Source organism: Lynx canadensis, chromosome D1, assembly GCF_007474595.2.
Source record: "Lynx canadensis isolate LIC74 chromosome D1, mLynCan4.pri.v2, whole genome shotgun sequence".
NCBI classification, from domain to species: domain Eukaryota; kingdom Metazoa; phylum Chordata; class Mammalia; order Carnivora; family Felidae; genus Lynx; species Lynx canadensis.
In genome coordinates this window covers 55150882-55171613 of record NC_044312.2, presented here as the reverse complement: position 1 = coordinate 55171613, position 20732 = coordinate 55150882, and the positions used below count along the sequence as shown (strand labels likewise).

At 36.7% G+C, this 20732-nt stretch overlaps 1 protein-coding gene across 1 annotated transcript in view; it reads right to left on the bottom strand.

Moving 5' to 3' along the window:
• GDPD4 (glycerophosphodiester phosphodiesterase domain containing 4) overlaps positions 1 to 20732 on the bottom strand; it is a 147393-nt gene that overhangs the window by 46237 nt on the left and 80424 nt on the right. Inside the window, exons 12-13 of the mRNA XM_030332309.1 lie at positions 1751 to 1972; positions 676 to 830 (exon numbers count right to left, since the gene is read on the bottom strand). Of these exons, the coding sequence (XP_030188169.1) occupies positions 676 to 830; positions 1751 to 1972 (377 nt within the window). The remainder of the gene's footprint in view (positions 1 to 675; positions 831 to 1750; positions 1973 to 20732) is intronic.

Sequence of the window (20732 nt, the reverse complement as noted above, 5' to 3'; positions counted from 1 at the left end):
TATATCTCCAAGGAAAACATTGGCTTTGAAGCATTTACAATCATCTGAAAAAAATTACTTTTAAATCTAAGAGAAAGGAACTATGGATTAAATTAAGCAGTGATTAATAACAGTTAAGTTTGGAAAAAGTTGCCATTTTATCCCCTGGTGCTTTTAATTCTGAAAAGCTGTTGCTAATTACATATTTATAAATATAGACAATAATTTTAGTTTCTTCTTGTGCTTGGCTGTTTTAACTTGTTTTTATTTTTTATTTATTTAGGCATGTTCTTAATTATCTCATAAGAAATCTGGCTATCTGAACCACAAAGCTATTTATGAGGTACTGCAATGCTTCTAGTAATGGCTGAAGGAAATAAACAACTTTCTGATTTCTGACTTATATAAGAACAAAAACACCAAGCACACAAAAAAGTGTGTTGAATGATAACAGACTGGAGGTAAAGCAGAGGCTGATGACTATGTTCCACAGACAGGGACACAGTCTACACAAATGTTTGCTAGCAGAGGGAAGGAGGAAGACAGGGTGAGAAGGGTAAGAAGGGGAAAATGGGATTCAAAAAGAGCCACACAAAGAAATCCTGATATGAGGAGATGCTAATTAAAGTAGTCTGGTGGTAATGCAGATTTTACGCAAGGTAATACATGCCAAGAAAGACATGGTCAAACACTTACTTCAATCCTTTGTAGAACAACCTCTTGTAGTCAACATTTATTCTACTGATATTTTCTTTTGTAAGACGTTCAATGGAAAATAACTGGCCCACTTGCTGAAAACCAGGGGCTCTGCTTTGGACATACTGCCTATCAAAACTTGGCAACCAAAAAATCTGTAAGGAGAAAAAGGAAGTCTTTAGTGGATAATCAGCTCTCTAGGTACAAAGAGCCTCATTCCAGCACGGGTAACAGTCTATAGAGAGTAGAGAGAGATTCTAGCCCTTGGTGAAAGAGTCAACGTGGCCTAATACCATCCAATGAACTCTTATGATGGGACTTTCACCAGGGTTGTTCTGGAGTGAGATTTCTTAAAGTTAATATCCTGAGTCAAGGACCCATTGTGTTCAGATAGCCCCACACTAGCCAAAGTGGATGAGGAGTTGGTAGGTGCAGATGAAAGGTAGGAATCCTATTTCCTCCAGCTGATGATGCTAAAAATCATCTTTGAGAGGGGTCATTTCCAGTCAATGGGGAATACTATTATGACTCATCTGTGGAAATAGTTCCATTTGCAAGAAGACACACATTTGTTTCACTCAGCACTCTACCATATTTTAATAACTTAAGAGATTTGGAATGATTGCCCAAGTGCAGAGAGTTGCTTCTGAAAAACATGATGAACAAATCTCTGCTCAAATAAGAACCAGCTCTTTCTTCTGTACCATTAATTAAAGTCAAATCCTCAAAGCCTTAGTGCTATCCAGGCCCCTTCTAATAGTTCTATGCTAGTGATGGTGCAGGTTACATTGTATAGTCATTACACACATACTTTTTTTTTAACAGAGTGCTGTTATTTCATTTGGTTTGGAGTAGCAAACAGCTTCTGTGTTTATCCCCACTGAGATAAATTTAACTGGGTCATTCTTAGATTGCCACGTGTAGCTACATAAGCAACAATCTCTATTTCTACAGATAGCAAAATTATTTAGACATCCCAGGGAAGATCTACAAGCTAGGTCAGGTTCAATTGCTATGCTCCTGGGACATGCTACCCACCCCCCAACCTCTACCATAAATAATGAGACAGACATACCAGATGTTGCTCAATTTTAGAGGCAAGGATCACGCTTACTACATGGCGAATATACGTGTGTCTGAGAGGATGTTTTCGTGGAGGGGTATTAAGATCAAATATCACAAATTTTTTTTCCTTCTGTGCAAGTTCCAATAAGTCAGTTAGTTTTGGAATCCTCTGATTTTCTGCTTTTTCACGATCAGCCCTTGATAGGGGTTTCATGTGGTAAAATGGTTTAAACTAAAAACAAATACATCAGAGAATACATTGGCTCCTATCAAAAGCAATTTCCAATTCTCCTGCTAGATAGCCCCACACCCAGGCCTATCCCCACGTTGCTCCATTATCATCCAACCCACAAGATCCTCTGAAATACTGGTCCTGAAATAACAGTTGCCAAGGAGAGAAATTGAATGTAATCTTAATAGGTAATTATGGTATTTGGAATGATTTCTTCTACGCTGTAGAACATGTCGTATTTGCATGGAAAGTCCTTAATACTTTTGTCCTGACCTTCCTTTTCAGATTTTTTTCTATAACTTGAAGTAATACAATCTCTTTTTATAAAAGTCACACTGGCTTCCCACATTTGCTCTCACTGTTCTAGTTATGTGTAATGGAAAAACAGGGTTTGGCTTAAGATTAAATTGGATTCAATCCCAGCTCTATCACTCATTGGTTTTCCTTGCCGTATCCACCTGTTAAATCTTATCCTAAACCTACAAAGCCCAGCTTAAATGCTACCCCCTTCATGAAGCCTTCCTTAAATATTCCTGAGCTAAAAAGACTTTGATGGTATTAAATTCCAAAAACTCATTTTTATGCCTCAGTTGTACATTTCAGTTTGCCTTCTATTTATGTCTTAGGCCAGATTCAAATTTTGACTTCATATACTTCTTTCTGTGTAACTGTGGTAAAACCATTTAAATTCTCAAAGTTTTCATTGCCCAAACTATAAAATGGGGATGTGGAGAGGTAACCTATGTATTTCTCAGGGTTATTTTGAATATTAAGTATGATAAAATATTTACAGGTTCTATAAGCATGTCTAGTACATAGAAAAGTGCACAATTCACATTAGTTCCCTCACTCTCTACTGCTCCTACTGGAGTGTACCTTCCTTATGGCAGGAATTGTCATATATTCTTTGCAATATTTTTCAAAGAATTTCATTTTATACCTCAATCCATACATCTATTAGCTATATTAAATTTAAAAATGGCTACTTTTATAGTCATTTGTTTATTTTAGATAATTTGTGGGTGAAGTCAGTGATAAAAGGCTATCTCTAAGAAGGAAACAGGACATGGGTCCTTTTCTCAAGACTCAAGTAATATCTTTTTCTACACGACTTTATCTTCATTCTCATTCTCACCCTAGATTTCTATTTCTTCCCCTTCCCCTGACCTCCCTCTTTTCAGAAAAGAAATCATCATATTGCACAGTATCATCAAACTAGAACAGAAGCCAGATCATAGAAGTTGAATTAAATCATAGTCTAGACCTCAGTTGAGGTCTATTATTAAGGGTCTTCTTAATCCTCAGGAAAATAAAAAAATTGCCTCAGAATTCAAGAGTTTGGTAGATTCTTCCAGATATAGAACAACTGATTTCACTTAATTATTAGACCTTCATGTGGGGAAACTGTTAAAAGAGCAGAAAGAGAAACACCAAGACAGAACTGAAATAAATCAGCTGTGCATAATTTTTAAAATGTCCCTGAATGAGCAAAAAGAATAAGAAATACTCTATGGAAGGACATTTATAAAGCCTTTTCTTTAAGGATAAATTGAACAAAATTTTTTTAAAAAATAAATATTAAACAACAGGATTTAAAACAGGATTCCAGTAAGCTTTAAATAGTAATTTGGGGTAGATCTAACAGCAGAAGCAAATTGAGCCTCTTTTTTTTTTGGTACATAAAACAGGAGACTTAGAAAAATAAACTGGAACAGGACAAAACCAGTTTAGACTATCTCCAACAAGTTGTTGAACATTTTTTTTAAAAGCCCTAGAAAACAACAAGCTAGAAATAAAAACAAACTTGTGGTTCTCCACATAAAAACACTAAAAATGTCCTCATTCTCTATGCTTATGCTTAGAGAAATTACAAGTAGGAGAATCCAATGTACCCTATTGGTAAGAAATGGAACAATTATCCAAAATCTGCCCAATGATACCACTTAAAGGGAAACACTACTACCCAACATGTGATTCTGAAGATAACTATATATAAATATAGATGAACAATATAGCTTCATGTTGATACTGGTGCCACTACCTTTACTATTAATACCACTACCATGGAAAATCAGACTGCTCAAAGTACCAAAACTATTCAAGTAGTGGGAATTTCTAACCATCTTAAATCCTTTTCCATGTCCCAACCTATAACTGTTACTTTTGTCAGAACTCTTCCTTCCCTATGGCACTTTCCTATAAATTTCATCATTAGGAATCTACTGTGCAAAAAGACCCACCAGAAGAAATACACTGCAGACAAAATATTTTCAGGAGTTGCAGAAAATTCTACTGCACATTATCAAATTATAGCATGGACATTAGTATATTGATTCCAAAACAAGCAAATAATGGGGCACAGAACTAGAACCCCATGAGGGGAATGACAGAATAATTGAGAGTCAAACCAGTAAGGGTTCATATTGACTCTCTTGACACTGTTGCCTAAAATCCTCTTAATGCTGAAGTTAAGGAAGATCTAAGCCAACTATAACAGATTTAATAAAATAAGGATTAATTATCCCTTGCTTTAGTCCAAGGAAAATGTCTGTTTTACCTGTTTAAAAAAAGAAAACCCAAAACTGAGATGGTAGAAGATACAGATTTGTCCCACATCTGTAAGTTATTAGCCAAAGAGTTATATACCTCATTTTCTAGTACTGCCTAATGCAAATACAATCTCTTTGGCCCTATCTCTACTTTCTTTCCTGTTTTAGCTGATGAAGACAATCAATATGTATTGCCTTCACCAGGGAACAATCAACAATTTACCTGGAAAATTATGCCTTAGACATTTACTGAAGCCCCATCCTACTTTTCTCAAGTGTTAAACCAAGATCATAGGGATATGCAATAAGACATATTGAAATTGCAAGATCAACTACATATTCATGAAGCTTCTAAAAAAAAATTTTAGGGGCACCTGGGTGGCTCACTGACTCTATTTCAGCTCAAGTCATGATCTCGCAGTTTTGTAAGTTCAAGCCCCGCTTCAGGCTCTGGGCTGGCAGCACAGAGCCTGCCTGCGATTCTCTCTCTCCCTCTTTCTATGTCCCTCCCTTACTCACGCCCGTCTCTTTCAAAAGTGAAATAAAATAAACTTAAAATTAAAAAAATAAAAGAAAAAGAAATTTTAATTCTACAAAGTAACAGTTCATTATCCAGGGTTCAGCAAACTTATTCTGTGAAGGGCCAGACACTAAGTATTTTTTACTTTGTGGGTCATACAGTCTCTGTCACAACTACTCAACTCTGCTTCTATAGTGCAAAAACAGCAAAAGACAATTCATAATGAATAAGCATGGCTGTGTTCCAAAAAAAACACTTTATTTATGGACCCTGAAATTTGAGTTTTATATCATTTTTACAGGTCATGAAACATTTTTCTTTTGACTTTTTTCAACCATTTAGAAATGTAAAAACAACTCTTATGAGCTCACAGGCTGTACAAAAATAGCCAGTGGCTGGATTTGTACAACAAGCCATAGTTTGCCAACACTTGATCTAGACCATGATATACTGGCTGAGGAAGGACGTATCTAATGAGAGATACAAATTATCCAAGGCCAAACACTAAGGACAATTAAATAATTTCTGGAATTAAGTGGATGTTGTAGAGTATATACAACAGACTGTTTTGAAACAGACCTCTCTGTATGATTAGACTTAATCAAACATTTTGGAACCATTTTCACAAAACATGGAAACCAAAAAGACCTTCAGTAATCTCAAAATATTTCTTCAACAATCATCTTTGCTGATCTTCTAGATCATAATAAACATTTCCTTTTGAAAGTACACAGAAGGGGAGGCCATGGTCTGAAAGTATTAGTAAGCTGTAATAACAAAGACTCATTGCCTATTAATGCCCATTGATCCAGTATCAAGGTTTTTTATCTTTGCTTCAGAAGAAAATGCAGGCCTGGTGAAATTAGTCTAAGAATCTTCAGATGCTATACTAGTTTCAACTTTCTATTTTATGGAAACACATTCCATACAATCTCTGTTGTTAACCAAAAATACCCAATGTTTTATGCCAGTTAATTAATTATGAAATAGTCATTTTCTTTTCTTGTATTGCCATTCACCAATATAACACTCTTCATACAGCAACTGTATTATCCTACCAAAGGAGAATCTCCTAATTTCTGTAATTTGAGAACTTTCCATGCTTGGAACAAACCTTTTGTGTGCTCCTATACCAAATCCTGATCTAATATTGTTTACTGACAGGTTTTATCTTAACAATTAAAAAAGATAATAATAAATGGATTATGCACATTCTTCATAATAAACTGATTTTTCCAGATTCTCTCACAAAATCTCAAATCTATTACCAGTTATCAAATTGGCTTGAGTGGCCAAAATTAGGGCCTTCTCTAGGGCATGTGAGAAGTTTTTTTACCTTTTTAGTTATCTGTATTAAACATGAATAACAAATACACAAACTGGGTGCCTTGAAGCTTCCCAAATAAATTGCTGTCCTAAAGGTAGAGGTCCACAGTAAAGAGACATTAGAAGAAATACTTTAGCAGATCATTATACTAAACAAAATGCTCTAAAACCCTTAGACAAGGGCCTTTTATAAAGAACAAAGACCAATCTACGGGGTTTAGGAATTCCACCATTAATGTACAAAATTTGGCCCCCAATTCTGAAAAGAAACACTACAACTAATCAGGTTGCCAGATTCATGGTGGCTACCTTGTAGCACCAGTTAACCTTTTTTTCAAAAATTTTTTAAATGTTTGTTTAGAGCATGAGCAGGAGAGGGGCAGGGAGAGAGGGAGAGGGAGAGGGAGAGAGAGAGATTGAGAATCCCAAGCAGGCTCCACACTATCAGCATGAAGCCCAGCGCGGGGCTTGAACTCATGAACCATGAGATCATGATCTAAGCTGAACCAAGAGTCAGACACTTAACCGACTGAGCCACTCAGGTGCCCCACACCAGTTAACTTCCAATGGATACTTCCCCCAAATCTTCATGACACAATTCATTACAGTAGGGATAAGTTGGCTGCAATATCAAACACTGATAAGGTAACTATTCTATGACATCAGAAGTATGACCAGTTCTTTCCCCACCTGTAACCAACATAATCCTGGAAAAACTATAAAGTGAGAAATGAATTGGAACTTTGCACCAAAGGGCCCTTTGAGGTTCTCTAACATGGTTTTGTACAGTGTCTTCCCTCTGTGGACTATGAATTTATACTAGTAACCATGTTTACTTTTTGGTTGGGCTAAAGCATTTCCTTATTGAATAGTCACTGCAACTTAAAATAGCTTTAAAAACTATGACTATTTTTTGGTATTTATCCTATTTGGTATTCTCTCAGATTTTTGGATCTGTGGTTTGATGTCTGTCACTAATTTTGGAAGATTTTCAACCATTATTACTTCAAATATTTTTTCTTCTCCATTTGGTATTCCTATTACACGTATGTTAATACCTTTTGTAATTTTCCCCATAATTCTTGGCTATTGTGTTCTTTTCAGTTATCTCTTTGTGTTTCAGTTTGGGAAGTTTCTGGTGATGTATCTTCAAGATTACTGATTCTTTCTTTATCTGTGTCCAATCATGTCCCCCCTAAATCTTGGCTATTGTATTCTTTTTCAGTTATCTCTTTGTGTTTCAGTTTGGGAAGTTTCTGATGATGTATCTTCAAGATTACTGATTCTTTCTTCATCTGTGTCCATGCTACTGATAAGCTCATCAAAGGCATTCTTCATTTCACTTAAATATTTTTTATTTCTAGGCTTTCAATTCTTAGAATTTTCCTCTCTCTGCTTACATTACTTATCTTTTCTTGCATGTTGTCTACTTTTTTCATTAAAGCTATTAACATAGCCTACTTTTTCCATTAGATCTATTAGCATATTAATCATAGTTATTTAAAATTCTCTAATAATTCCAAAATCTGTGTTATATCTGGGCACTTTTTTTTTGTCTCTTCATATTGTGCTTTATCTTGTCTTAGTATCTTAAAATTTTTTTGTTGGAAACTGGACATGATGTCATGGATATGAGGGACTGAGATAATTATGTTTTTATATAGCTATAGGTACTAGAGGATTCAGTTTCTGTGTTTTGTTTTGTTTCCTCTCCTATTGTCTTTGGATTCCTTAAGAGCTCCTTCTTAGACAAAGTATGTTTTGCAGCCCTCTCAGTTGTAACCCACTATTATTATATTGAAGCCCTATTCATGTGGTGATAAGGTGTTGGGAAAAGGAAGCATTCTACAATCTTATGATTAAATCTTGGCTTTTACTGAGTGTAAGTTCCAGAAGCATTTCCTAGTCTTTTTTTTCTCTACCCTCACATGGGTAGGAAGATTAGAGTGAACTGGAGTTGACTAACTGCCCTTCCCACATGTTAGATGAGGTTCTGGAATAGTAGTTCTCCCTGAAGACTAGGGCTTTGCAATGGAGAACACTCAGGATGTTATTCAAAAAAGTTACTTTTCTCCTCCTGCTGCCCAAAACAGAAGTTTTTTCCCCAGTCCTCACTATGAAAACCTGATGGGAGTCCTTGGAGGCAAAATGGGAGTCTATATAAAACTGGGTCCCCAAGAGTTTTTAATTCTCAAGCTAGTCCACACTCAGCCTCCAGCATTAATCAAAATTACCAATAACTTAAACTGTTCCTACCAGTTCTTGGCCCCAGTGGCTTCTGCTTCTAGTAAACTGATCTTGGCTGTGATTCTCTGTACTCACCTTTCTCTCTAGATTGAGTGGCTCTGTCCAGAGTGATGGTTTGCCCTGTGATTTCAATTCTTTTATGGATCTAAAAAAAGGCATTGATTTCCAATTGTTTTGCGTTTTCTCTCTCTCTTTCTCTCTTTTTTTAAGGATGGGAGTTAGCACTTCCAAGCTCTTTATGTGTTGTAGCTGAAATGAGAAGTCCTCTCTGATTAGATTTAGGGTTTTTTGTTTTGTTTTGTGTTTCTTTAAATATTGACCTTGTTTCTTGTGTCCATACTAAATTCACCTATTAGTTCTTGAATATTTTTTGTAGATTTCTTGGGATTTTTTACACCGGCAATAATGTCCCCTGCAAAGAGAAATAATTATATTTCTTCTTTTCCAGTCTGTATGCCTTCTTCCCTTATTGCACTGGCTAGGATTTACAATATGATGTTGAATAGGAGTGGTGAGACATTCTTCTTTTTTCCAAGTCTTAAGGAGAATAAGTTCATTCTTTCACCAATAAGTATGATGTTAGGTATATTATAGAATTATCTTTATCAAAAAAAGGTAGTTCCTTTATATTTTTAGTTCTCTGAGAGTTTTTATCAAGAATGGAAGTTAAATTTATGAAATGATTTTTCTTCATGAATTGAGATTATACGTTTTCTTCTTTGTGTGTTAACATGGTTAAATTAATTGATTTTCAACTATAAACCATGCATTGTCAGCATGATACCTCTTTGATCACAGTATATTATCATTTTTACATATTGCTAGATTCAGATTAACATTTTCTTAATGATTTTTATATCTGTATTCATGAGGTTTTATCAGTCTTGAGATTTCTTGAAAATGCCTTTTTATAGATTTGTTATAAGAAATTCTGGCCTCATAAAAATGTACTGGAGATTATTATTTTTTTATTTTATGGAAGAGAATTTAGAATTGGTATTATTTGTTTCTTGTGCATTTGGTAGAATTCACCAGTGAACACATCTACAAACTGGTTTCCTGTGGGATGTTTTTAAACTACAAATTCAGTTTCTTGAATAGATAGTCTTAAATAGGACTTAAATAGTCTTAAATAGTCTTAAATAGGACTGTTTAGGTTACATATTTCTTCCTGAGTGAGTTTTGGTAGCTTGTGTATTTCAAACAATTGTTCCATTTCACCTAAATTTTCATATTTATAAGCACAGCTGTTCATAGACAATGATGTGCTGCTAAATGCTTAACAAGGAGCTCTTGAGAAATAAAGAGATCTGACTGTAGTGCTTGTCAAGTTTTTGTTGGTTAAATACTATAACCATGCCTAATTTCATAACTGATATAAGAATTGGTTCCAAAAATTCTTAAATTTAATAATTGGCTCTTATGAACTAATATGAGCCAGCTCCACTATTACCAGTATTTCATTATTATCTTCTTTAATGTCTGGAGGATCTGAATGGATAAACCTTTATCTCTAATACTTGAAATTTGTGTCTTCTTTTTGTCTTGGTCACTTAGTTAGAAGCTTATCAGTTTTGTTGATCTCTTCAAAGAATAAGTTTCTTTCACTGACATTTTCTATTTCTCTGTTTCCATTCCACTGGTTTCTGCTATTTATTACTTCTTTTCTTATTCTTATTTTTGGTTTAATTCACTGTTATTTTTCTAGTGTCTTAAACAGGAAGCTTAGATTACTGATTTGAGACTCTTCATTCCTAATATAAGCAGATAATCCCAAGGGGGTTTTCCTCTAAGCATAACTTTAGTTGAATTCTACCAGTTTCAATACGTTCTATTTTCATTCAGTTCAAAATATTATCTAATTTCCTTTGAGATACCCTATTTTATCTAGGGTTTCTTAGAGCTATGTTTTTAAAAACATTTGGGAATATTTTTAAAGAACCAAACAAATTCTGGAGCTGAAGAACTTAATAAATGAGATGAAGAATGTATTAGAAAACATTAGAAATAGAGCAAATCAAATGGAAGAAATAAGCAAGCTGAAAAACAGGAATCTTGAAATGATTCAGGTAGGAAAGAGACAGCTAAGACTTTTAAAAAGTGAAGAAACCCTATGAGAACTATCAGACTCCCTTAGAAGAGCCAAAATAAGAATAATGGGTATACCAGAAGAGAAAGGGGCAGAGAGTTTATTTAAAGAAATCACAGTGGAGGGGTGCCTGGGTGGCTCAGTTGGTTAAGCATCCAACTTCGGCTCAGATCATGATCTCGTGGTTCACAAGTTCAAACCCCGTGTCAAGTTCTGTGCTGACAGCTAGAGCCTGTAGCCTACGTCTCCCTCTCTGGATTCTGTGTCTCCCTCTCTCTCTCTGCCCCTCCCCTGCTTGTGCTCCGTCTCTCTCTCTCTCAAAAATAAATTTTAAAAAATTAAAAAAAAAAAAAAAGAAAGAACAGCGGAGGGGTGCCCAGGTGGCTCAGTCATTGAAGCATCAACTTCGTCTCAGGTCATCTGGAGTCTGCTTCAGATTCTGTGTCTCCCTCTCTCTTTACCCTTCCCCTGCTTGTGCTCTGTCTCTCTCAAAAATGAAAAAACTAAGAAAGAGAAAGAAAGAAAGAAAGAAAGAAAGAAAGAAAGAAAGAAAGAAAGAAAGAAAGAAAGAAAGAAAAGAAAAGAAAAAGAAAGAAAGAAAGAAAGAAAGAAAGAAAGAAAAGAAAAGAAAAGAGAAAAGAAAAGAAAAGAAAAGAAAAGAAAAGAAAAGAAAAGAAAAGAAAAGAAAAGAAAAAAAGAACAAACAGTGGAGAACTTCTCAAACCTGTTGAAAGAGTTGGGACACAAAAGTCCATGGAGCCAATACATAACATTATCTCAATGCAAAGACCTTCTCCAAGACACATTATAATAAAGCTGTCAAAAGTCAATAATAAGGAAATGTGGGAGGCTGCCAAGAGTTTTTTTAAAGCAGCCTACAATTAGACTATGAGCAGATTTCTAGGCCAGAAGAGAGCGGAATGACATATTCAGGGTACTGAAAGATTGAAAACTGCCGGTCCAAAATACTTTATCCAACAAAGTTATCCTTCAGATATGAAGGAGAAATAAAGACTTTCCCAGACAAGCAAAAGCTAGTGGAGTTTACCACCACTAGACCTACCTTACAAAAAATGCTGAAAGGAGCTTGTCTACCTGAAATGACACATGTACACAAAAACTCTGAGTAAGGTGATACAAAGGCAGAATCAGAACACTAACTGTATTTTAGAATATGATGTTAAACAATTATAGCACAAAGGTTAAAGAAAAAGAGCATTAAAAATAACTATAACTATTACAATTTGGTAACAAACTCACAACATAAAAGATCATTTCTGACAGCAAAAATATGAAAGGGGATGAATAAAAGTATAGAATCTATATAGACAAAAATAAATTGCTATCAGTAGAAAAAGGAGTATTTTATCTAACATTTTATGAAAACTTCATAATAACCACAAAACATAAACCTACAGCAGAGACACAAAACATCAAAAAAAAGTGAAACCCATGGGGCTCCTGGGTGGTTCAGTCAGTTGAGCAACCAACTTCTGCTCAGGTCATGATCTCATGGTTTGTGAGTTCAAGCCCCACACTGGGCTCACTGCTGTCAGCATGGAGCCTGGTTTGGATCCTCTGTTCCTCTCCCTCTCTGCTCCTCCCCCACTCACACTGTCTCAAAAATAAATAAACATTAAAAAAAAAAACTTTTTAAAGGTGAAACCCAGCAAACCATTATGGAAAACCACCAACCTTAAAAGGTAGACAGAAACACAAGAAAAAAGAAATAATGGAGATACAAAATAATCAGAAAAAAAGATAAAATGTAAGTCCTTACCTATCAGTAATCACCTTAAATGTAAATGGATTGAAGTCACCAATTAAAACACAATTAAGACAAAGAGAGGCTGGATGAATAAAAAAAGAACATATGCTGCCTTTAGGAAGACTCATTTCAGCTCTAAAGACACAAATAGGCTCAAAGTGACGGGGCAGAAGATGATATTCCAAGTAAATAAACAAAAGAAAGCATGTATAGCCATATTTCTATCAGACAAAATAGACTTCAAGCCAAAAATGTTAACAAGAGGCAGAAAATAACACTATCTAATGATAAGGGGTCAATACATGAGGAACACAAAACAATCATAAATACGTATGCTTCCATCACCTGAGCACTATTTTTAAATTTTATTCCAATAGAGTTAACATAGTACTATGTCAGTTTCAGACATACAATATTGTGATTCAACAATTCTATATATTACTCAGTGCTCATCATGATAAACGTACTCATATTCCCTTTCACATATTTCACCCACTCCCCAACTAACCTCCCTTCTGGTAACCATCTACAATAAAACCTTGGGGTTTTTTTGAGTAACTTGTTCTGTCAGTGTTCTGCAAGATGAGTGAATATTTCTAATAAATTTTAACTTGACAAATGAGCAATGTCTTGTAATACAAGTAGCACATGACACCAAACATCACATGATTACAACTGAGCCAATGGTTCTCTCTCTTTCACTGTGGGATTGTGGGTGATTGTCTACCATGCTCAGCCTTGGTGTTTGGCAGAGATCAGTGATATTTCAGAACATTGGAAGGTACCCACAACTAGCACTAGGGTACTTTTTTGTCACTAAAGCACCTATGGGCAGTACCTTGCTTTTCCATACAAAAGTAAGCTTAGAAATGCTTTGCTTCATTCTAGATCATTGGATAGGTTCCTTGCTAAAGTTGCATGAAAATAAAAAAAAATTCCATTGAGCCAATAGACAGCAGTGATTCCATCAATGATAGTGAAAATTGTCCTACACAATAACCCTCCTCTCTTGCCTCCCTCACACCAGCCACGAAGGTTTTCAAAGATAAGTGGAGATTAATTTATTTTTTATACATTTTATATTTTATTTATTGTTTTGTATTATATTGCAGTATTATAATCATTTTTAATATGAAATTTATTGTCAAATTTGTTTCCATACAACACCCAGTGCTCATCCCAACAAGTGCCCTCCTCAATGCCCACCACCCACTTTCCCCTCCCTCCCAACCCCCATCAACCCTCAGTTTACTCTCAGTTTTCAAGAGCCTCTTATGGTTTGCCTCCCTCCCTCTCTAACTTTTTTTTTTCCCGTTCCCCTCCCCCATGGTCTTCTCTTAAGTTTCTCAGGATACACATAAGAGTGAAAACATATGGTATCTGTCTTTCTCTGTATGACTTATTTCACTTAGCATAACACTCTCCAGTTCCATCCATATTGCTACAAAAGGCTAGATTTCATTCTTTCTCATTGCCAAGTAGTATTCCATTGTGTATATAAACCACAATTTCTTTATCCATTTATCAGTTGATGGACATTTAGGCTCTTTACATAATTTGGCTATTGTTGGAAGTGCTCCTATAAACATTGGGGTACATGTGCCCCTATGCATCAGCACTCCTGTATCCCTTGGGTAAATTCCTAGCAGTGCTATTGCTGGATCATAGGGTAGATGTATTTTTAAGTTTTTGAGGATCCTCCAAACTATTTTCCAGAGTGGGTGCACCAATTTGCATTCCCACCAACAGTGCAAGAGGGTTCCCATTTCTCCACATCCTCTCCAGCATCTATAGTCTCCTGGTTTGTTCATTTTAGCCACTCTGACTGGCGTGAGGTGATATCTCAGTGTGGTTTTGATCTGCATTTCCCTGATGTGGAGTGACGTTGAGCATTTTTTCATGTGCCTGTTGGCCATCTGGATGTCTTCTTTAGAGAAGTGTCTATTCATGTTTTCTGCCCATTTCTTCACTGGATTATTTGTTTTTTGGGTGTGGAGTTTGGTGAGTTCTTTATAGATTTTGGATACTAGCCCTTTGTCCAATATGTCATTTGCAAATATCTTTTCCTATTCCATTGGTTGCCTTTTAGTTTTGTTGTTTTCTTTGCAGTGCAGAAGCTTTTTATCTTCATGAGGTCCCAAAAGTTCATTTTTGCTTTTAATTCCCTTGCCTTTGGGGAGGTGTCAAGTAAGAAATTGCTGCAGCTGAGGTCAGAGAGGTTTTTTCCTGCTTTCTCCTCTAGGGTTTTGATGGTTTCCTGTCTCACATTCAGGTCCTTTATCCATTTTGAGTTTATTTTTGTGAATGGTGTAAGAAAGTGGTCTTGTTTCCTTCTTCTGCATGTTGCTACCCAGTTCTCCCAGCACCATTTGTTAAAGAGACTGTCTTTTTTCCATTGGATATTCTTTCCTGCTTTGTCAAAGATTAGTTGGCCATACATTTGTGGGTCCAATTCTGGAGTCTCTATTCTATTCTATTGGTCTATGTGTCTGTTTTTGTGCCAATACCATGCTGTCTTGATGATTACAGCTTTATAGTAGAGGCTAAAGTCTGGGATTGTGATGCCTCCTTCTTTGGTCTTCCTCTTCAAAATTACTTTGGCTATTTGGGGTCTTTTGTGGTTCCATATGAATTTTAAGATTCCTTGTTCTAGCTTCGAGAAGAATGCTGGTGCAATTTTGATTGGGATTGCATTGAATGTGTAGATTGCTTTGGGTAGTATTGACATTTTAACAAGATTTATTCTTCCAATCCATGAGCGTGGAATGTTTTTCCATTTTTTTGTATCTTTTTCAATTTCCTTCATAAGCTTTCTATAGTTTTCAGCATACAGATCTTTTAAATCCTTGGTTAGGTTTATTCCTAGGTATTTTATGCTTCTTGGTGCAATTATGAATGGGATCAGTTTCTTTATTTGTCTTTCTGTTGCTTCATTATTAGTGTATAAGAATGTAACTGATTTCTGTACATTAATTTTGTATCCTGTGACTTTGCTGAATTCATGTGTCAGTTCTAGCAGACTTTTGGTGGAGTCTACTGGGTTTTCCATGTATAATATCATGTCATCTGCAAAAAGTGAAAGCTTGACTTCATCTTTGTCAATTTTGATGCCGTTGATTTCCTTCTGTTGTCTGATTGCTGATGCTAGCACTTCCAACACTATGTTAAACAACAGCAGTGAGTGGACATCCCTGTCTTGTTCCTGATCTCAGGTGGAAAGCTCTCAGTTTTTCCCCATTGAGGATGATATTAGCTGTGGGCTTTTCATAAATGGCTTTTATGATGTTCAAGTATATTCCTTCTATCCCGACTTTCTCAAGGGTTCTTATTAAGGATGCTGAATTTTGTCAAATGCTTTTTCTGCATCAATTGACAGGATCATATGGTTCTTATCTTTTCTTTTATTAATGTGATGTATCACACTGATTGATTTGTGAATGTTGAACCAGCCCTGCAGCCCAGGAATGGATCCCATTTGATCATGGTGAATAATTCTTTCTATATTCTGTTGAATTCCATTTGCTAGTATCTTGTTGAGAATTTTTGCATTCTTGTTCATCAGGGATATTTACCTGTAGTTCTCTTTTTGTCGCTGGATCTCTGTCTGGTTTGAGAATCAAAGTAATGCTGGCTTCATAGAATGAGTCTGGAAGTTTTCCTTCCCTTTCTGTTTTTTAGAACAGCTTGAGAAGGATAAGTATTATCCCTGCTTTAAATGTCTGGTAGAATTCCCCAGGGAAGCCATCTGGTCCTGGACTCTTATTTGTTGGGAGATTTTTGATAACTGATTCAATTTCTTCACTGGTTAAGTGTCTGTTCAAGTTTTCTATTTCTTCCTGTTTGAGTTTTGGAAGTGTGTGGGTGCTTAGGAATTTGTCCATTTCTTCCAGGTTGTCCAGTTTGTTGGCATATAATTTTTCATAGTATTCCCTGATAATTACTTGTATTTCTGAGGGATTGGTTGTAATAATTCCATTTTCATTCATGATTTCATCTATTTTGTTCATCTCCCTTTTCTTTTTGAGACGCCTGGCTAGAGGTTTATCAATTTTGTTTATCTTTTCAAAAAACCAACTCTTGGTTTCATTGATCTGCTCTACAGTTTTTTTAGATTCTATATTGTTTATTTCCTCTCTGATCTTTCTTATTTCTCTTCTTACGCTGGGTTTGGGGTGCTTTGCCGTTCTGCTTCTATTTCCTTTAAGTGTGCTGTTAGATTTTGTGTTTGGGATTTTTCATGTTTCTTGAGATAGGCCTTGATTGCAATGTATTTTCCTCTCAGGACTGCCTTCGTTGCATCCCAAAGTGTTTGGTTTGTTGTATTTTCATTTTCGTTTGTTTCCATATATTTTTTAATTTCTTCTCTAATTGCCTGGTTGACCCATTCATTCTTTAGTAGAGTGTTCTTTAACCTCCATGCTTTTGGAGGTTTTCCAGACTTTTTCCTGTGGTTGATTTCAAGTTTCATAGCATTGTGGTCTGAAAGTGTACATGGTATGATCTCAGTTCTTTTATACTTATGAAGTGCTGTTTTGTGAGGCAGTATGAGATCTTGGAGATTGTTCCATGTGCACTCGAGAAGAAAGTATATTCTGTTGCTTTGGGATGCAGAGTTCTAAATATATCTGTCAAGTCCATCTGATCCAATGTATCATTCAGGGCCCTTGTTTCTTTATTGATCCTGTGTCTAGATGATCTATCCATTTCTGTAAGTGGGGTACTAAAGTCCCCTGCAATTACCACATTCTTATCAATAAGGTTGCTTATGTTTGTGATTGTTTTATATATTTGGGGGCTCCCGTATTCAGCACATAAACATTTATAATTGTTAGCTCTTCCTGATGGATAGACCCTGTAATTATTATATAATGCCCTTCTTCATCTCTTCTTACAGCCTTTAAAGTCTAGTTTGTCTGATATAAGTATGGCTACTCCAGCCTTTCTTTTGAGTTCTAGTAGCATGATAGATAGTTCTCCATCCCCTCACTTTCAATCTGAAGGTGTCCTCTGGTCTAACATGAGTCTTTTGTAGACAGAAAATAGATGGGTCTTGTTTTTTTATCCATTCTGATATCCTATGTCTTTTGGTTGGAGCATTTGGTCCATTTACATTCAGTGTTATTATTGAAAGATACGGGTTTAAAGTCATTGTGACATCTGTAGGTTTCATGCTTGTAGTGATGTCTCTGGTACTTTGTGGTCCTTGCACCATTTCACTCACAGAATCCCCCTTAGGATCTCTTGTAGGGCTGGTTTAGTGGTGATGAATTCCTTTAGTTTTTGTTTGTTTGGGAAAACCTTTATCTCTCCTTCTATTCTGAATGACAGATGTGCTGGATAAAGGATTCTTGGCTGCATATTTTTCTGTTCATCACATTGAAGATTTCCTGCCATTCCTTTCTGGCCTGCCAAGTTTCAGTAGATAGGTCTGCTACTACTCTTATGTGTCTACCTTTGTAAGTTAGAGTCTGTTTATCCCTAGCTGCTTTCAGAATTTTCTCTTTATCCTTGTATTTTGCCAGTTTCACTACGATATGTTGTCCGGAAGATCAATTCAAGTTACATCTGAAGGGAGTTGTCTGTGCCTCTTGGACTTCAATGCCTTTTTCCTTCCCCAGATCAGGGAAGTTCTTGGCTATGATTTGTTCAAGTACACCTTCCACCCCTTTGTCTATCTCTTCTTCTTCTGGAATTCCTATGATACAGATATTGTTCCATTTGATTGTATCACTTAGTTCTCTAATTCTCCCCTCATACTCCTGAATTTTTTTGATCTTTTTCTCAGCTTCCTCTTTTTCCATAATTTTATCTTCTAATTCACCTATTCTCTCCTCTGCCTCTTAAATCCGTGCTATGGCCACCTCCATTTTATTTTGTACCTCACTTACAGCATTTTTTAGTTCCTCATGACTATTTCTTAGTCCTTTGATCTCTGTAGCAATAGATTCTCTGTCGTCCTCTATGCTTTTTTCAAACCCAGCGATTAATTTTATGACTATTATTCTAAATTCTTGTTCTGTTATATTGCTTAAATCAGTTTTGATCAATTTGTTAGCTGTTGCTACTTCCTGGTGTTTCTTTTGAGGAGAATTCTTCCGTTTTGTCATTTTGGGTAGTTCCTGCGGTGTCTCCAAATGGCAGGCCACTTCCCCCTGTGCTGTTGAGAGTAACTTGTGCTGGTGGGCAGGGCCGCAATCAGACCGGATGTCTGCCCCCAGCCCACCGCTGGGGCCACAGTCGGACTGGTGTGTAGCTTATCTTCTCCTCTCCCAGGGGCAGGACTCACTGTGGAGTGGTGTGGCCCCTGTCTGGGCTATATGCACACTGTCAGGCTTGTGGTGCTGCTTCGATACTATCTAGCCAGGGTGGATCCACAAGGTGCACAGGGGCGGAAGGGGCAGGCTTAGCTTGCTTTGCCATCGGTGGTCCCCTGCAGGAGGGGTCCTACAGCACCGGGAGGGAGTCAGGCCTGTCGGAGGGATGGATCCATAGAAGCACAGTGTTGGGCATTTGTCGGTGCAAGCAAGTTCAGTGACAGGAACTGGTTCCCTTTGGTATTTCGGCTAGGGGATGGGAGAGGGAAATGGCACTTGCCAGCACCTTTGTTCCCCTGCTGAGCTGAGCTCTGTCTTCTGGGGCTCAACAACTCTCCCTCCCGGCATCCTCATGCCCTCCCCACTCTCCAAGAGCAGAGCTCTTGACTTTTAACATTCCAGATGTTAAGTCCCACTGGCTGTCAGAACTCACAGAATCCGGCTCCTCTGCTTTTGCAAGCCAGACTTCGGGGGCTCTCCCTTGCCGGGCAGGCTGCCCCTCCACTGCCCCGGCTCCCTCCTGCCAGTCTGTGAAGCATGCACCCCCCTCTCCGCCCTTCCTACCCTCTTCCGTGGGCCTGTTGTCTACACTTGGCTCCAGAGAGTCCGTTCTGCTAGTCTTCTGGGGGTTTTCTGGGTTATTTAGGTTGATGTGGGTGGAATCTAAGAGATAAGCAGGACGAGGTGAGCCCAGCATCATCCTACACTGCCATCCTGTTTAATTCATCTGTAGCTTACCTCCACTCACTGTGCACCGCCTTCTCCCCTGGGACCCTCGGCAGTTATAATCATTTTTATACAAACATTTTGGGGTTGTGGAATAAATTGTCATTATTATATCATTATTTTTTATGGAAAAATTAGCTTTGATATACAAGTGCTTTGGAGTACAAGTATGTTTCTGGATGAATTATACTCGCAAACCAAGATTTTACTTTATTTGGCCTCTATAGTTGAGTTTCTTTTTATGGTTTATCTTTTTATTTTGTTTCTTATATTCTACAGGTATGAGTGAAATAATATGGCATTTGTCTTTCTCTGACTGGCTTATCTCACTTAGCATTATACCCTCTAGATCCATCCATGTTGTTGCAAACGGCAAGATTTCATTTTTTTGTGTGGTTTTGATTTTAGCTATTCAGATAGGTGAGGTGATACCTCATTATGGTTTTGATTTGCATTTCCCTGATGATGAATGATGTTAAGCATCTTTTCATGTGTCTGTTGGCCATCTGTCTGTCTTCTTTAGAGAAATGTCTTTCATGCCTTCTGCCCATTTTTAATTGTATTATTATTATTATTATTGGTGTTGAGTTGAACTTCTTTATATATTTGCATAGTACCCTATACTAGATGTACCATTTGTAAATATCTTCTCCCATTCCATAGGTTGCCTTTTAGTTTTGTTTTTCCTTCACTGTGCAGAAGCTTTTTATTTTGATGTAGTCCCTGTAGTTTATTTTTGCTTTTGTTTCCCTTGTCTCAGTAGACATATCTAGAAAAATGTTGATATGGTCAATGTCAGAGAAATTACTGCCTGTTCTCACTTCTAGGATTTTTGTGGTTTCAGGTCTCACATTTAGGTCCTTAATCCACTTTGCGCTCATTTTTATGTATGGTGTAAGAAAGTGGTCCAGTTTCATCCTTTTGCATGTAGCTGACCAGTTTTTCCAACAGTATTTGTTGAAGAGACTGTCTTTTTCCCATTGGATAATCTTTCCTGCTTTGTTGAAGATTAATTGACCATATAATTGTGGGTTTATTTCTGGGCTTTCTATTCTGTCCTATTGATCTTTGAGTCTATTTCTGTGCCAGTATCATACTGTTTTGATGACTGCAGCTTTGTAATGTAACATGAAGTTCAGGATTGATATGTCCAGTTTTGTTTCTTTTTCAAGATTGCTTTGATTATTTTGGGTCTTTTGTTGTTGCATATAAATTTTAGAA